Raw genomic sequence first — 18,730 nt, forward strand, 5'->3', positions numbered from 1 at the left:
TGAGCCTGCAGTAACATGCATAAGATCTGGTCATCCCAGCTTAGTAAGAGGTAGTAAAGAATATTTAGGACGAACGTCGAGCCGATTCTTCTCTATGGCTTCGAGACAATTAGAGAATCGGCTGGATGGCACTTACTGTACACGCGCCTTCTAATGAGAGCGCTACATCTGTCTTGGAAGAGCTATACCCATCGACTAATCTAAATTATCTAATATACGGCAACTTCCCCGTGTTTCTTCACTAGTCCGATCCAGAAGAACACAGTTTGCCGGCCAATGCTACAGAGATGATCATGAGGTTATATCTTCCTTCTCCTCTGGAGTCGTGCCTCAAAGCAGACCAAAGGTAGAAAACTGTCGTTCCCTGATGTCATCGCTAGGGACACAGGCATCAGTAAGCAGGAACTGGGGATGGAAATGAAAGACCGGGAACCCTGGTGTGGCGTTGTGAAATCTATGCTCTCGACCACGGTCGAAAAATGATGACCGCTAGAGTACACAGAAACAATATCACAATCACTTTGGTATTTTAAGTTGATTGTAAATAGTGAGACTATACTTCAACCACTTAAGCCTTACAACAGAATATACGTTGTTGTACAAAGCGTATACTGCAAGTGTACAGAGTCTGCAGAGTGCAGACGCGTTGAGAGCTTGTAGATCAGCTATTTTTGGGGCTGCAACCCAGCACTCTTTAGCTAGTGGAGATGCGGTGTAACGATATGGATTTCTAAACAAATTTGTTCAGTGCAAAATAGCTGCGTTCAAGTTCAGGAGACTTCGGAAATAAACGCAATTCTCTTGAATGCTGCCTTCCGGCATGGCATGGAAAGGAGTGACATTTGCATTTATTGTACCATCAGTAAATGCTGCATTCGTGGTCTGGAGAGGGCAGTTGTTTTACAGACGGGTAAAAGGGCAGGGGCTGAATCACCCTTTAAGCCGACTGGGTTAGAGATGCTCCGATCAATCGGCCACCGATCAGTGATCGGCCGATATTCACTCGCACACTTCATATCTCCGATATTCACGCGAGCCTATCGGCTCGCTCCTGCAGCAACACAGGCGTGCATTAATGATGGTGTGCGTTACCTTCAGTAGCGCGCTGGGCAAGACCTACGCTCTAGACACTATCATCTTTTTTGGGTGTAAGTCCAAAGGATTTTTGGCAGAAGTACCGCTTCTGACGTTGACGCTTTACAAATCAGTTTACATTCTCCGTGAATGAAACAAATGTTGTGATTGGTCGGAAAAATATTGTATCCGGGGGAAATGCATCTGACGGATGTTCCGAACCGCCGATAGCGTCTCTGCGTTAGGTTGTGACCAGGCTTTTCTCTTCGCACTAGATGAGTATGGCTGGGACAGAGGCTATACTTCAGTAGAGACTGCAGGAGAATGACCCATCAGCAAGACCTGGGTGGGGCCGAGGCTACTTCAGTAGAGTCTGCAGGACAATGACCCAACAGCAGAACCTGGGTGGAAACAATTAGAAAGTAAAAACAAAACAAAAACAACAGAATCAGATCCTCATGGGCACAGCATGGCTCCAGATTAGTGGAGGTACTAAGTTAGCCGCCTGGCGAGAAGTGTTTGGTGCTTTGCAGCTGTTTGCAGGATTACTTTAATTAGGACACAAACACACAGACAGACAACACCTGTCTGGACACTGGGGATGACTAGAGAAAATAATAATAAAGAGAGCGCAATAAAATGTGTCACAGGCATCTAAACATTTATATTATACATGTGAAAAAATATATTTTGTAAAGGCATGTAATGTGAAATTGATAGGATATTTCCAAGTGTACAAACAAGTAAAATCGCGCAATTAAAAACAATGTTGCAAGTTAGATGCTTAAGCCATTTAAACAGTGTTTTGCATGAGCGCAAATATGCCTACATGCGAGGATTCGCGCTGCCTGTGCTGGAATAGTTTCATGACATGGAGAGGCATTTTGCAGCTGGACAGTCAAGTCTCCCAACGCCCAACGGGTACTGTAATCTACAGTACTGTAATCTACAGCAGGCCCATGTCTTTCTGGACGTACAGTATGTGCAATCTCCTCGTCTCGTCCTCGTTTACAGATAAACCTGGCGCGTCGCTCGAATGCCAAATATGCCGAGCCAGCGCAAGAGAGCGTCGCAGTCCTGCCCCCTTTCATGACGACGCCAGGCCCAGGAAATGAATCCCAATGCATTTCATAAAGTATTTATTTACGAAGCCAACTCGAGTCATGACAAATCATCACAACAAACACAATATTTTGGACCAAACAAATAATTACAAAGAAGAAAAACAACAAGAAAAGTGTTGTAACCTGCCGTTTTTTCTACTTTCTAATTCTTTGTTTGGCCCAAAACATTGTGTTTATTGTCATGATTTGTCACAACAAGAGTTGGCTTTGTCCGCGCAGACAGGACAGGAGGAGGAGAAACCTTTTTTTTTTGGCTTTATACGTTGTTTGTTTGGTCGTATTGCAGTTGCTCATGTCGCAAAAAACGAGGGTGAGGCTTGATTTAAAAATAATGAATACTCATCTTTTACCTTCTCTAACAACCTAAAACATGAACCTTAGTTGAAAACAACTTTACTAAAACAACTTTAACCCTGGTTGTGTCGTCCTTCTGCAGCTCGTATCTCTCTGTGACTCAGAGCGTCCGTCACAGAGCTCCGGTCTGTTTACCATTCCACATCTCCTTATAAGGCCTTTTGTGTGACGGAGGATGGGCGAGGGAGGGTAGTGGCGAGTTAGGGAGTGTGCGTGCGTGTGCGAGGTGGGGTAGAAATGCCCACGGGATGTGTCACTTCCTCCCTGCATTCTTGGAGACTGTGGGTGTGGGTTCATGAGCTGGGTTTCAGGTCCAGACAGACAGACAGACAGACGTGTGTGATGAGACTGAGAGAGAGAGAGAGAGAGAGAGAGAGAGAGTAAACGCAGATGGAGGTATGCAGCATCTTGTGTCAAGGTGGTGAGAGTGCAACAGGCTCCTTCCTATATGCACACTGACGCACATTTAAATTATTATATTTTGGATCTGCACAAGAGGCGATCTACAATAGACCCAAACAGTGATCAGAAGAAGGTTACCTTGGCTTAAACGGTTCAACTGCTGCACATGCTTAACACACAGAGGAACAAAGATGACATAGTGTACTACTACTTGACACTACTAGACAGGGTGGTTTTTTCTTTAAGCCACTTAAGGATTAATGAAACATGTCCTTCTCCAGATATAGACAGACTGTCCATAATATCTGAGACAGAACAGTGTTTAGCCAACGTTTTTGCATCTGTCTTTTGCAATCCACCCACTTGCAGACCCCTGAGCACAAGTTTATGTTCATGGCCCAGACTCCCAAACACGAGGGCAATAAGTTGACGATGATATCCCAAAGGCCATAATACATCCCACCAAAGGCTGATATTTCATAAAGTTGGATGTAAAACAAGTGTCCATAGTGATAGTGAGTGGTTTGCAAAGGGAAGAAGGGCCAGTTTTCCCTGCAGCCTCAGACTGCTCCAGTGTTGTGTACTTTCTGATCGCTTCATTCCTAGAATGGTGGCTCTTGCGGTCGCGGATTTGATTGACATAGGCTATACTAAAGCCTACTAAATTGGTCAATATAAGTATAATAATATAGCCTTTCCATAGGAGTATCTTTTTGTATTTTTCCAAGAAGAATACAGCCAATAGCATATTTGAAATAACTAAAACATAACTCATTTACCTCGAGAATGTTTTCATCCTGGATGAAATCATAAAATGGTCTATGGTCTAATCTAATGTAATAAATGGATGATCAGATGCAGGAGTTTTCACAACTCATCTACTGTAACTAGGGCCGTCATCTTGCCCCCCCCCCCCCCCCCCGCCCCTCCCACCCCTCAGTGGTGCGAAAGTGGTACTGTACACACACACACACACACACACACACACATACATACACACACATACACACTCACCACACACACACACACACACACACACACACACACGGTTGTGCTGTTGTGTAGCAACAGAGCAGAGGCTGATGGGGAATGCACACACACACACGTACAAAACTACAAATGCATGTGTGCGCACACACACAAACACGCACGCGCACACACAAACACAATGATATAACGCAGTCAGTATGGATGGATGGCATCACACGCTGAACACCTTACATGGTCGTGTGTGTGTGTGTGTGTGTGTGGTGTGTGAGTGTGTGTGTGTGTGCGAGTGCGCGCATGTACGTGTGTGCACGTGCGTGCATGCATGCGTGTGTGTGTCACAGTTGCCTGGACGCTCTTTGGAATTCTGACCTTTTAAACAAAGCAGACATAAAAAGAATGATCTGCCTCCTCTTTCACTCTCTCACTCTTTTTCACACTGTCTGTCTGTGTCTCTGTCTCTGTGTGTCTGTGTGTCTGTGTGTCTGTGTCTGTCTGTCTGTCTGTCTGTCTGTCTGTCTGTCTGTCTGTCTGTCTGTCTGTCTGTCTGTCTGTCTGTCTGTGTCTCTCTCTCTCTGTCTGTCTCTCTCTCTATCTCTCTATATTGGTTGTTCAGTTTGACCCACCAGTTTTGGAGATATGGCTTCTAGATTAAATGTCTTGCAGAGAAACAGCGAGTTGAGAAAACAGGCTTGAAAGGTTCACTTCTGTGGACTGGAACATTACATAGGTACATGTTTAAGCATTTATTTCATATTTACATGTCGATTTCAGCTCTGGCATTTATTTTGGAAATGCTCTAGTATGTGAAGAGTCTGCCTGTGCTATTAACTCATTTTTGGATAAAAAATTAATTAATTCCGTTTTTTCTCCTCTGGTGAAAAGCTGGAGGTTGCACGATGGCAGTCCCTCAGTCAAATCTGGTCACCTTTGTCAACATTCAGGTAGAACTAGTCTACCAGAAGTACAACCCACGGAAAATAATGTGTCATTATAAAAATATATAAAATATATATGATTATAGTCCACTAACTTTTTCTGATACGGTATCAGAAAAGTATATAGGATCTTATTTGGTCATATCGGTTCATATCGGTATCGGCGAATATGCCAGTCTAACCAGCGATCCCACACAGGGGTAAGGGGTTGACACTATGCCAGTCTAACCAGCGATCCGACACTGGGGTAAGGGGTTGACACTATGGCAGTCTAACCAGCGATCCCACACAGGGGTAAGGGGTCGACACTATGGCAGTCTAACCAGCGATCCCACACAGGGGTAAGGGGTTGACACTATGCCAGTCTAACCAGTGATCCCACACAGGGGTAAGGGGTCGACACTATGGCAGTCTAACCAGCGATCCCACACAGGGGTAAGGGGTTGACACTATGCCAGTCTAACCAGTGATCCCACACAGGGGTTAAGGGGTTGACACTATGCCAGTCTAACCAGTGATCCCACACAGGGGTAAGGGGTTGACACTATGCCAGTCTAACCAGCGATCCGACACTGGGGTAAGGGGTTGACACTATGGCAGTCTAACCAGTGATCCCACACAGGGGTAAGGGGTTGACACTATGCCAGTCTAACCAGTGATCCCACACAGGGGTAAGGGGTTGACACTATGCCAGTCTAACCAGTGATCCCACACAGGGGTAAGGGGTTGACACTATGGCAGTCTAACCAGCGATCCCACACAGGGGTAAGGGGTTGACACTATGGCAGTCTAACCAGCGATCCCACACAGGGGTAAGGGGTTGACACTATGGCAGTCTAACCAGTGATCCCACACAGGGGTAAGGGGTTGACACTATGGCAGTCTAACCAGCGATCCCACACAGGTTTAAGGGGTTGACACTATGGCAGGTAAATCCAATGTTGGGGGCTGGGGCATGTGGAGTTTGCTTTGGAGTTGCCCCAAACTGCAAGTGCACATTGAGTAAGGAGTCTGCTATAAACACAACACGAGATATATAGCTAGATAGCTATAAATACTATTCCCGGTCGGTGGACTTCAAAATAAGATATTTTTTCGGGATCGCATCGGAAACGAAAAAAGGTTATCGGGACATCCCTACTTCTTTTTAGTACGGATGGCTTTCACATTGCAGCTCGATTACATCGTGCACCACTAAGTCTTAACGTCTCCTCTCCTCTCCTCTGATTGGTTGCAGCAACATGGCCAACGCCCTCGCCAACGCCATGTGCGAGCGCTGCAAGAGCGGCTTCGCTCCGGCCGAGAAGATTGTCAACAGCAACGGAGAACTTTACCACGAGCAGTGCTTCGTCTGCGCCCAGTGCTTCCAGCAGTTCCCTGAGGGCCTGTTCTATGAGGTAGAGCACGCACGCACACACACACACACACACACACACACACACACACACACACACACACACACACACACACACACACACACACTCCCTGAGGGCCTGTTCTCTGAGCTGGAGCACACACACACACACACCTTGAGGGCCTGTTCTATGAGGTAGAGCACACACACACATACACACACACACATTTGAAGCAAAATTTAAGCACATTGTGATTGGCCGGAATAAGATGATGTATGATGGATGCCGTACGAAGAGCGCCCCTCACTTCACACGGGTGTGATTTATTTTTGTATTCTTCTTCTGCAGTTCGAAGGCAGGAAGTACTGCGAGCACGACTTCCAGATGCTGTTTGCTCCCTGCTGCCACCAGTGTGGTGAGTTGACGCAACTGCAGTGTCACCACTCACCAAACAACATAACGGCCAAGCTACACCAGGCAGTTTCGCGCGCGTGCGTAAGCGTATGCGTTTACTGCGCGCGTACAGTGCGTTTGGATAGGACCAATATATGTCAATGATACCAGCTACACCAGACGCACGGATACCGCGGGCCATCCTACGCGTGCTCTAAAAATAGGATCGGTTCTAAAAAAATTACGTGCGTATGCCCCCATGCGCGCGTATCTATATATCCTCCCGGAAGGTCCCACACAAATCTGCCGCGCGTCTGACAGATCGATGTAGCCAGGGCATTTGGCTCACGCACGCACGGTCCGCACGTTTAGAGTAAACGCACGAGAAAAGCCTGGTGTAGCTTGGCCGTAAACTGACCACTCACCAAACATGAATAACTGCAGTGTCACCACTCACCAAACAACATGAATAAAACGCACTGTATTAACTCTGACATTATTTGATAAACATCTGAGGTTGTTATGATTGATCATTGTTTTATCTTTAAATGCATCATGTCTGTAGCATTCGCCCCACGACCTCAAATTCGACACACGTGTTCCACACCCCCTCGGTGTCGAGTCGGGTCAGACCCACGGTTGTCCAGAACCAGAACAAAAGGCCTCTGCCCGGGCTCTGGACAGCTATGGGCCCCTGCCCAGGCTCCATATATGGAGCTGGCCTGTTCTGACGTCACAACACATTCTCTCGTAGCTTCTGAAGAAGGCAGTCGCTTTCTATGATGCAAGAAAGATGTATTTGGCGCTGCACTGTGGCGACATGGACTAGGGCTACGCTTGCATGCGGGCCCTTTGTCTAAGACAAATTTCTTCCCAGGACACAAATAAAATATATCTCTCTCTAACACTTCATATTTGGGCATGCCTGACACAGAACTCCATATATGGGCATAAAAGGGACACAGACAGATGGGTGGAACGGGTACTCTGCATTGTCCTGGTTGTCCAGAACCAGCACAAAAGCCTCTGCCCGGGCTCTGGACTTGATCACCCCTGTATCTCCATATATAGAGCTGGCTTGTTCTGACTGACATCACAACCCGGGCAGCGCTCTAGTGTAAGTGTTAACCCATTTTGGGCGGGAACCCATTTTGGTGTTAGCATTATGCTATGCTTTAGCTATTGAAAAATAGCAGATCTACAAGCTCATAGCGCGCCACCGAGTGGCGTGCTACGAGCTTGTAGATCTGCTATTTTAGAAAAATCGAAGAACGACTGACATAGAAACATAGCTTTTTCAGAAAACTGTCAGGATGTAGAAGACGTTTTTAGAATCTGATCTCAGGTCAGAATGGGTTTTAATGACATTATGTTGTACTGCATGTGTCCACTAGGGGAGTTCATCATCGGCCGGGTCATCAAGGCCATGAACCAGAGCTGGCATCCAGACTGCTTCTGCTGCGACCTCTGCCAGGCGGTGCTGGCCGACGTGGGCTTCGTGAAGAACGCCGGCAGGTAGGCTGACGTCAGCGTGATTGATTGATTGATTGATTGATTGAATACCTTTCTAATTTTTTTGACCTGAGATCAGATTCTAAAAATGTTCTTCTACATCCTGACAGTTTTCTGAAAAAGCTATGTTTCTATGTCAGTCGTTCTTCGATTTTTCAAAAATAGCAGACCTACAAGTGTGCTACAAGCCACCGAGCTAAAGCATAGCATGATGCTAACACCAAAAGGGGTTCCCGTCCAAAATGGGTTAATTTATTTTTGAGGGGCGCTAGCCCCTCCTAAACACAGGTTTAATGTTTGTTTTTAGTTCAATGTTTGTTTTAAAAAGACACAATTTAACGTTCGTTTTGTCACTTTTGTTTGTTTTACATCATCATGTAGTAAGATGATAAAAGCGCCCCTCACTTCACACAGGTGTGATTTTTTTTATTTCAGAAAAGGGTTTGTTTATAGGAGAAAGTCAAACTTAAACATATTTTATCTCTCTCTCCCTTCCCCCCACCCCCTCTCTCTCTCCCTCCATCCCTACCTCTCTATGTATCTCTCTCTCCCTCCCTCCCTCCCTGTCTCTCTATGTATCTCTCTCTCCCTCCCTCCCTCCCTGTCTCTCTATGTCTCTCTCCCAGACACCTGTGCCGTCCGTGCCACAACAGAGAGAAGGCTCGCGGTCTGGGGAAGTACATCTGTCAGAAATGTCACGCTATCATCGAGGAGCAGCCGCTGCTGTTCAAGAACGACCCGTACCACCCCGACCACTTCAACTGCAACAACTGCGGGTACAGTGCCCACACACGCACGCACACACACACACACACACACGCACACACGCACACACACAAATCTGTGCTTCTGTGAGGGGTGGGAATCCCTGGAACTGCATATTTTCAGATGGGGGGGTCGGCGGCCAAATTCAAATAATTCTGGGCGTCCTCATCTGAACACAACCAGTCCATATCAATCAAATAAGTGGAGGTAGTAGACTATTTTAAATATTACCAGATTATTTATAACGTATCCACCTACTACGCAAGCTCAACTCCTCTAGAGTTAGCTATAGTATATTATGGAAACAGTCTATAAGAACCTGAACCTGAACCTTTGACTTTTAACATGGCAATGTGGTATGACAATCTTTTTTTTTTTTTAAGATTTTTTTTTTGCGGCTTACGCCTTTTATTGATTTTTGAAGGGACAGACAGTAGGCTGACAGGAAACGGGAGAGAGATGGGGGGATGACATGCAGTAAAGGCCGTGTCGGGTCCGGGAGTCGAACCCGCGGCACACTGCGACTGGATTACCAGTCCGACTGGATTACCAGTCCGGTGCCCAGACCGTTACGCTACGGCCTGGGCCTGGTATGACAATCTTAATGTAAAAGGAGGAAGCAAGCTGCAGAATGTAAAAGGAAGAAGCATGCTGCAGCGAATAATAATAATAATAAAACTTTATTTGTATAGCACAGAACAATGGAGAATAAAAGAAAAGCAAGGCAACGACATTAAAAAACAAGCAGTAATGCAATACAGTGAGGACATGAATAACAAAAAATAAAAGATCAATTAAAAGCAATGTTGTAGAAGTGGGTCTTGAGCTGAGCTTTAAAAATGTCTACAGAGGCTGCCTGACGAAGGTACAGTGGGAGCTTGTTCCATGCCGACGGCCCGTAGAAGCAAAAAGCTGCTTCCCCGTATTTTTTAGTTGCCATTTTTTTAGGCAAAGCGAGCAGGCCAGCAGTGGAAGACCTTAGGGGGCGGTTTGGGACATATTTAGGCAGGCAGTCATGTAGGTAGGAAGGTGCGAGACCATTGAGAGCTTTGTCTGAGGTGCGAGACCATTGAGAGCTTTGTCTGAGTCAAACTCGGCTAGATTGTGAATAGTGAACCTATAACCTCAAAAAGCGACAGAAACAATTAAATTGTGTCTACAAGGAGGTACTTAGAAAGAAAAGCTGTCAAGATAGCAAATGACCTCCTTTCATCCACTCTGCAGGGAGTTTCAACTACTTCCCTCTGGTACAAAGTAAATACATAAATCTGTGCATACATAAATCTCTGCAGTAAGGAGCTGACGGCTGATGCCAGGGAGCTGAAGGGGGAGCTGAACTGTACATAATTAATTGTATGTGTGTGTGTGTGTGTGTGTGTGTGTGTGTGTGTGTGTGCGTGTGCGTGCAGTAAGGAGCTGACGGCCGATGCCAGGGAGCTGAAGGGGGAGCTGTACTGTCTTCCGTGTCACGACAAGATGGGCGTCCCGATCTGTGGCGCCTGCAGAAGACCCATCGAGGGCCGCGTGGTCAACGCCATGGGGAAGCAGTGGCACGTCGAGGTACTGCAGGAACTACACATTATATATTAGCGTTGTTAGGATTGATTTAGACATCGTTTTTTTTTATCATTTTGAAAGTCGCTCTCTGGATTAAAGGGGAATACCACTCATGTTCAACATTTTACTATCAAAGAAGAGGAAGAACATCCTTTCGACCGTCTAGGTCTTCATCAGGCAAAAAAAAATGTTTTTGCCTGATGAAGACCCGGTCGAAACGTTGCATATTCCTTGTCAATTAAAGTAAGCCTCAGAGCTCTACAAAGTGGTGTGCTGGATGTTCTTCCTCTCCTTTGATGTTTGCCTTGATGCCTGACGTCCAGCACCTGGCCTGAATATAGGCATTGAGATGTGCACACAATCTACTCTGTCAATATTTTACTGTCATTATTAATATACCTTTGAAATTCTGTGTTTCCTAGAACTGGAGATCTGGAAAAAAAAATCATTAACATTGTGAATCACATCTTGATGACATGTGTTACACTCTCAGAGTCACAGACCCCTAAGGGTCCATTTGGTTCCATGTGTTACACTCTCAGAGTTACAGGCCTCTTAGGGTCCATTTGGTTCCATGTGTTACACTCTCAGAGTCACAGACCCGTAAGGGTCCATTTGGTTCCATTTTGTACTTTCTACCAGTTACAGGCTCGCTTTCTTTCCAAAAGGTTGACGTTGAGAACCACTGCTCTTTGCCTTTCATAATTTCCCCCGTCTTGCCTTCAGCATAGCCCTCTGTCTCTTTATCTGTCTCTCTCTCTTTCTCTTTATCTGTCTCTCTCTCTCTTTCTCTCTATCTGTCTCTCTCTCTCTCTCTCTCTCTCTCTCTCTCTCTCTCTCTCTCCGCAGCACCATGTGTGCTCTGTGTGCGAGCGCCCCTTCCAGGGTCAGCCGTACTATGAGCGAAACGGCCACAAGTACTGTGAGAGACACTTTGACATGGTGAGGGCTCTCTGGGCTCGGAGGGGCCTGGTGAGGGCTCTCTGGTACTCGGAGGGGCCTGGCCCAGAGGGAGTAGCCTGGTGAGGGCTCTCTGGGCTCGGAGGAGCCTGGTGAGGGGTCCCTGGGCTCGGAGGCCCAACGCTGTGGTTGCTTGGTGTGAATGGCCCTTATAAGCCTGGCTAGCCTGCTGCATTGTGTCACTCGCTGGCTGACTCACTCCATCCATCCTCCATCTTCACAGGCAGATTGAAAACGTGCTGCAGGTTCTGTGCGTTCTAAAACGCGTGCTGTTCATTTCATCAGAACCTCAGATGCGTCTGTCTGTCTGTGGAAGATGAACGGGGATGGGGGGATGGAGTGGGTTGGTTCTCTTAGTGCTAACCAGATGATGTGATGTACTGGCTGGGCTGTGCGTCGGTCGGCCCCACACTGGGCTGATATCTCAGTGCTAACCGCGTGTGCTGTGGGCCTTTGTTTGTTTGTGTGTTTGCAGCATTTTGTGTGCGCTAAGTGTGAGAAACCCTTCCTGGGACATCGCCACTACGAGCGCAAGGGCCTCGCCTACTGTGAGACCCACTACAACCAGGTAAGACCCACTACAACCACCAGGTAATGCACCATGAGAACCCACTACAGCCACCAGGTAATATTAGCACCCTCAAACTGATCAGGTCTAAATGGTAAACGGTGCATTTGTATAGCGCCTTTATCCAAGGCGCTTTACATAGATTGTGCATTACATTCACCCATTCACACACACATTCATACACCGATGGCGGCGGAAACCATGCAAGGCACCAACCTGCACATCAGGAGCAATTAGGGGTTCAGTGCCTTGCTCAAGGACACTTCGACACTAACTCTGGGGGAGCCCACAGGGTTCGAACTGGCAACCTTGCGGTTACCATCCGGCCACTCTAACGCTGAGCCACCGCTGCCCCAGGTCGCCGCCGGTCTATACGCCCACACGCCCCAGACTCTTCTCCCTTCTGGCTCCAAAACTATGGAATGAACCCACCTCTTCAGACTCCATCTTAGACCGTAGCACTTGCCCTAGCCTTGACGACCTTACATGCGTATGCACAGGCTAAAGTTAGATCATTTTGATAGCGTTTTATGTAGACATAGCACTCTATAGTGAATACTCATAGTTTCATTGTACAGACTGTACTGTAAGAAGTCGCTCTGGATTAAGAGCATCTGATAAATGCCTGAATTGTAATTCCCACGACAACCAGGTAATGCAACGTAGAGCTCTTCACAGGTGCAAATAAATTAACCCAATTTTTTTAATTCCTTATTCCAACACCCCAAAACCTCGGCCACTCGCTCACTCACACTCGCTCAGTCCAGCATAATGGTGGTGTTACGGTAAAATTGGTGACCTGCTGAAATGTGTGACGATCATGTGTAGACGATCACATGACGTCAGTGTCCACTGTGTGTTAGCAGAGTTCAACCTCGCAGGTATTTAGGACACATTTTTAAAAGACCTCCATGTAAGTCCACACGATGGTCACACATTTCAGCAGGTCACCAATTTCATGGTAACACCTCCATGCTGGAGCGAGCGAGCGTGAGTGAGCGAGTTGGCGAGGTTTGGGGTGTTGGAATATTGGCTAATGTGAGTGAAGTTAGCTGCAGTATAGACAGTGAGACAGGAGTTCGTATCCGAGGTAATGGCACCACCTTGTGGTTCAATGGAGGAGATTCAGTGAGTGGGTAAAGCATTTTGATGCATGGTGCCGTGAATGCAGCATGCATCTGTAGGATGGACAGAGACTAGCATCAACCACTTCAACCCTAGCGTACCTGTTCTGCTGGGCGAACGGGCGTCGGAAATAGCTGAAGGTGGTAGATCGACTATTTTAAATAGCCGATGTGCAAGGTGGTAGATTGACTATTTTAAATAGCCGATGTGCAAGGTGGTAGATCGACTATTTAAATAGCCGATGTGCAAGGTGGTAGATCGACTATTTTAAATAGCCGATGTGCAAGGTGGTAGATCGACTATTTAAATAGCCGATGTGCAAGGTGGTAGATCGACTATTTTCAACACATTTCGACACATCAGCTATTTTCAGCAAAGATTTGTGTGGTAGAGGTAAATACTGCTGGACCAAGTGCAGAGCCCTGTGGGACGCCAGGGTCAACAAGGCAGTGTTCATTTAGACAGCACATTCTGATTTATTTTCAATCTGAAATCTGATAGCACCACACACTACAGGCTAATCGGAGCGGGGCAGAGCAAATATCAAACATTCTTGATGTTGATCAGGCCGATCCCGATCGCGCTTTGAGCGGCCCCGAGCAGATCGATTGAGTCGGGCACCCCCCGAGCGTCAAAAATGCCTGATTATCGGCTAGTGTAAGGCCACCTTTAGTCTTACTCAAAAAAATGAACACGGCGACAAGGTACTGTATAGGGTTGAAGTGGTTTTATGAATTGTTTGACATTTTTCACTACATTGCTAACCTGTCTGTCCGTTCCACAGCTCTTTGGGGACGTCTGCTACCACTGCAATCGAGTTATTGAAGGCGATGGTGAGATTTAAAATAAATAAAAATCCTGTGTGCTTTAAAGTAGGGGTTTGCATCATGCTGCTGTTATGAACAACTTTAGACAAGAAATATTGTTCAAAGCTGCGATCCGGTACCTATTTTAACGAATAATTATATCAACGTCGTAATGGCAGATTTTTCACGTGGTTGCATGCTGAAAATAGGCGAATCTACAAGCTTGTAGATCTGGTATTTTCAGCATGCAATGACTTGTGTCTTTTACTTATCTCTTGTCCACTAGTCCTTTCCTAACATTTTAGTCTAGTTTTTATTTGTTGACACAATTGTCGATATATTTAGTCTTTTTTTTGTCATTGTAGCTTAGTTATTATTTAGTTTCCATTTAGTGTCCGTTAGTGAAAAAAGGTAGGATTTTTCGATTATAGTATTAGTCGACGAAATCAACACATTGACACGGTTTGGTAGTTTTGGTGGTTAAAATGACCATGTTTGGTAGTTTTGGTGGTTAAAATGACCACGTTTGGTAGTTTTGGTGGTTAAAATGACCACGTTTGGTAGTTTTGGTGGTTAAAATGACCACTGTTTGGTGTCTTCCAGTGGTGTCTGCCCTGAACAAGGCCTGGTGCGTCAACTGTTTCGCCTGCTCCACCTGCAACACCAAACTCACCCTGAAGTAAGTCCTACCTATCAGTCATTTAGCCTCAACCCAGAAGTAAGTCCTACCTATCAGCCTCACGTACAGAACCTAACTATCAGTCATTTAGCCTCACGTACAGAACCTAACTATCAGTCATTTAGCCCCACGTACAGAACCTAACTATCAGTCATTTAGCCCCATGTACAGAACCTAACTATCAGTCATTTAGCCCCACGTACAGAACCTAACTATCAGTCATTTAGCCTCAACCCTGAAGTAAGTCCTACCTATCAGTCATTTAGCCTCAACCCTGAAGTAAGTCCTACCTATCAGCCTCACGTATAGAACCTAACTATCAGTCATTTAGCCCCACGTACAGAACCTAACTATCAGTCATTTAGCCCCACGTACAGAACCTAACTATCAGTCATTTAGCTGGGGACCGCCCTCCGTACGGAACCCCCTCACGGAGCGGTTTGGTTCCATGTTGACTTCACTGCGGAACACCCAGGCAGTCTTATCTTGACAGTTCCTGATGTCTCTGCACTTTTCTCACTGAAGCAACATTTTTCTCTCTGTCTCTCCCATCTTAGTCTACTTGCCAACCCATAGAGCCCAATGTGAACTCAGGCATTTTGAGTACCCTAATGTGTTATGACATGTCAAACTAGGAGATTTTCATCTGCCATAGCCACAGCTCAAATGTGCTGACCTCATCATATTTGTGATGACGGCTATGGCCGTTTTTAGCCCAACAAATGTTTTTTTGTGCGAAACGTATATGCTTGGAATGGATTCAGAATCTTGAATCCCCCTAGTTTGACACATCACATGCTACTTAAAGCATGATGAAATTTAGAATGTTTTGTCTTATATCGGTTGCTAATGGTATGGTCACATATTATTATGCCAATTATGAAATTTGCTCAACATATGCAAGTTAGCATCCGGCAGTTTCTACATGCTGGGGACCCCTACTCAACATTTCTAACATCAGTTTCTACATGCTGGGGACCCCTACTCAACATTTATAACATCAGTTTCTACATGCTGGGGACCCCTACTCAACATTTATAACATCAGTTTCTACATGCTGGGGACCCCTACTCAACATTTATAACATAAAACGTTGGTGTACTCAATATGCCAGGATTCACATTGTGGCAAGTGGACTATCTCTCATGATATCATCATCATCATCTCACCTGCTCTCTCTCTGTAGGCTACGCTTATCTCAAGACTTTTCTGTTGCCCTCTTTTACGACTCATCTTTTCTGATTCTTCTTCTTCTTCCTGCTGTTTTCCTTTCTCCGTCGCTTCCCGTCTCCCTTCCTCTCTGGCTCCTACCCCCACCACCACCCCTGTCACGGTACGACGGCGCCCCCTTCAGGGACAAGTTTGTGGAGGTGGACCTGAAGCCGGTGTGCAAGCACTGCTACGAGCGCATGCCGGACGATGTGAAGCGCCGGCTCGCCAAGCGCGAGAAGGAGAAGGAGAAGAAGAAGAAATCGGCCATCATACCCATGTGTCTGTGACATCATATCCTCTGTCCCTCCTTTCTACCCCCACTTCTCATCCCGCCATCCTTTGGTTAGTGTTTCCTCCTTTCTTTCCTCTGGCCTTTTCTGCTTCTCTCTGTTGTGTCCGGCGGCAGCTCAGTCGCTAATATAGAGCTCTGTGTCCGAGGGTAGCTCACAGACAGACACACATTGCTGTGCATAGGAGATGGTGTGACACCCAGAGTGTAGAGTAGGAGAGTAGCGACGGGCGCCTATGGGCTACAGGCGCCCTATATATATATCCAAACATTCCTATGGCTGGAACTATCCCATTGAGATAGAATGAGCACTTCCGCATTCCAATGTTACAATGGGAGTCAACGCTAGTGTCGCCACTCTCTTACTATATTACTCTAGTGACACCGCTCAAAAATGAACACTGACACCCGCAGCTGTTTTCTCTCTCTCTCTCTCTCTCTCTCTCTCTCTCTCTCTCCAAACCCACAGGAACAAGTTTGTGGAGTTCGACATGAAGCCTGTGTGCAAGAAGTGTTACGAGAAGTTCCCCCTGGAGCTGAAGAAGAGGCTGAAGAAGCTTTCCGAAACGGTCGCGCGGAAGTAGAGAGACCGACCGGAGCAGCCGGGGGACGAGGTTTACGCTCATACGGCCGTATGAGCGCGGCGGCGCTGTCGCTTTGCCTTATTCATACCCGTCTACGGAGACCACTTTATACAAATGTTATTCTTTTTAATATTTTCTCTCTTGTGACTTTTAAAATCAACTCATTAAAACGGTCCCTGTACATTTCACAACGATATATTCTATTTTATTTCACTACCGACGGTGCCAGTCTGCCAGACTATTCTCCAAGCAGATGATGTTACTGATATATAAAAAAATGCCTAAACAAAAGCAAAGCAAATCAGCCAAAGAGATGTTACGGGAAGGAGGCGACTAAAATTACCTTTATTATAATAATTATTATGGTTTGACGATATTTAACGTGTGTAATAATATCTCCTGCTGGATCTGTTACTGCCTTAGACATTTTGACTTATATTATATAAAGGATATACATATACTTTTTTTATGTTGTTTTATTATTATACGTTGTATTGCCTTCATGCACAGACTGTTAATGACAAATAATATTTGCTGTTACAGTTACAACAGCCGAATATGCCATCGTTTGTTTGTTGGTATGCCTTACTATTATTCTCTGTATCGAAATCATAATCGACGTTCGTTGTGCGTGTCAACTGTCAAGTGCGGTTTTGGGTGGTCCTTGAGGGGGTTCCAGGGGGTCCCCTGATAAATGATTGATAGTTGGGGAACCAAATGCATCCCTTTGTGGGTCTGTAACTCTGAGGCCCCTTTTTCCACCAAAATAACTTTGGTTCTACAACTGGTTCCTTTTACACCAAAAATAACTTGGGAATAATTTCTAAACCAAATGTTTGAATAGAACGGAATCATTTCCGTCTTGAAATGGTTATAAGCTCTTCTTTTTTTCTTTCTTACTTTTTTTTGCATAGCTACTGCGGTGGTATGATGACAATGATACATTCCATTGTTGTATGGGATTTAGATTTTCTATATCAGCCACATTTCATTACACAACTCATATTATAATACACGCACGCTCGCACGCGCGCACACACACACACACACACACACGTTATTGCAATGCATAAAGCAATGTCTATTGTTATGTAAACCACACAGCTGTGCGTGTTAAATGACTGAACGGTGATCAAATGTTTTTCATGGCGCTGTAATAACATTTCTCTGAATAAAGATCTGTCTCAGTCCATGTGTACTGTATGTACATTATTTCCCCCCCCCCGTCCAATCAGGAGAACCCATTTATAATCAGCTTCAACTCTATAGGCCAGGGCATAGCAGTGGGCGTGGTTTTGTGGCACCACTGAAGAATCGGCCATTCATTTTTCCCATAGAGATTTATAACAAATATTTGTATCAATTATAGTTTAAGCCTAGAATCAAACTGATAGGAATTTTATCCTATCATGATAAAAAATGTCAGGGGCGGACTGTAAAAACCCCTTTAACTACATAATAAAGATAACAGCTCTCGTTAGCCGAAGAGCTATAAGCTGTGAGTCTCCGAAGCAAAAGCCCAAACTGCCCCGGATGCTCACAGAGTACATTTACTTTAGGAGTAATCCCATTACAATACTTATACTTAACTTTAGCTTTTACCAAAATACTTTAAGCACATAGCTAATATGAACAGGAAGGATTACTCCATAACAAAAACATTACCTTATTTTACCCCACAGAGAGACGTCCATAGCAGAAGGAGGTTTTTAGTCGTTTTATATTATCGTTTCAGAGAGAATGGAACATGGATACACAAACACAGCAATAATAATCAAATACAGAGCCCAGACCCCCGTAGGGGGGGTCTAGTAGAATGGTTGCAGGTTTCTCTCTACTGCCTCCAAAATGGCAGACAGTATTTATACTCTACAATACAAAATGGAGAATGGTACGTGGCACGACCGAGGAGTATCGGGCACTCAAAGTATGGAAAAGTACTGGAATGGAAAAATACAAAACACAGAAGTCTATCTAGGCCTCAAAGGATAACTGTCTTCAGCTTGCCGTCTCGGCGAGCTGGGAAGGGGGGTATGGCCCGGTTGC

The 18,730-nt window shown here is 45.6% G+C and overlaps 1 protein-coding gene across 5 annotated transcripts in view; it reads left to right on the forward strand.

Moving 5' to 3' along the window:
• LOC310867357 (LIM and senescent cell antigen-like-containing domain protein 1) overlaps positions 1-17,874 on the forward strand; it is a 48,168-nt gene extending 30,294 nt beyond the window's left edge. For 3 of the 5 annotated variants that reach the window (XM_083777350.1, XM_083777349.1, XM_083777346.1), the window contains exons 2-11: positions 6,117-6,276; positions 6,583-6,649; positions 8,022-8,142; positions 8,766-8,915; positions 10,314-10,464; positions 11,897-11,989; positions 13,899-13,947; positions 14,524-14,599; positions 15,954-16,153; positions 16,570-17,874. In XM_083777350.1, coding sequence (XP_083633476.1) covers positions 6,117-6,276; positions 6,583-6,649; positions 8,022-8,142; positions 8,766-8,915; positions 10,314-10,464; positions 11,897-11,989; positions 13,899-13,947; positions 14,524-14,599; positions 15,954-16,098 — 1,012 coding nt within the window. In that variant the 3' untranslated portion in view covers positions 16,099-16,153; positions 16,570-17,874. Of the gene's footprint in view, positions 1-6,116; positions 6,277-6,582; positions 6,650-8,021; positions 8,143-8,765; positions 8,916-10,313; positions 10,465-11,310; positions 11,404-11,896; positions 11,990-13,898; positions 13,948-14,523; positions 14,600-15,953; positions 16,154-16,569 lie in introns of all 5 variants that reach the window. The other 2 variants (XM_083777347.1, XM_083777348.1) reach the window with 2 other exon arrangements.
• Positions 17,875-18,730: the final 856 nt, after the last annotated feature.

The sequence above is a fragment of the Protomyctophum parallelum genome, assembly GCF_964188405.1.
Source record: "Protomyctophum parallelum genome assembly, chromosome: 11".
Classification (NCBI taxonomy): domain Eukaryota; kingdom Metazoa; phylum Chordata; class Actinopteri; order Myctophiformes; family Myctophidae; genus Protomyctophum; species Protomyctophum parallelum.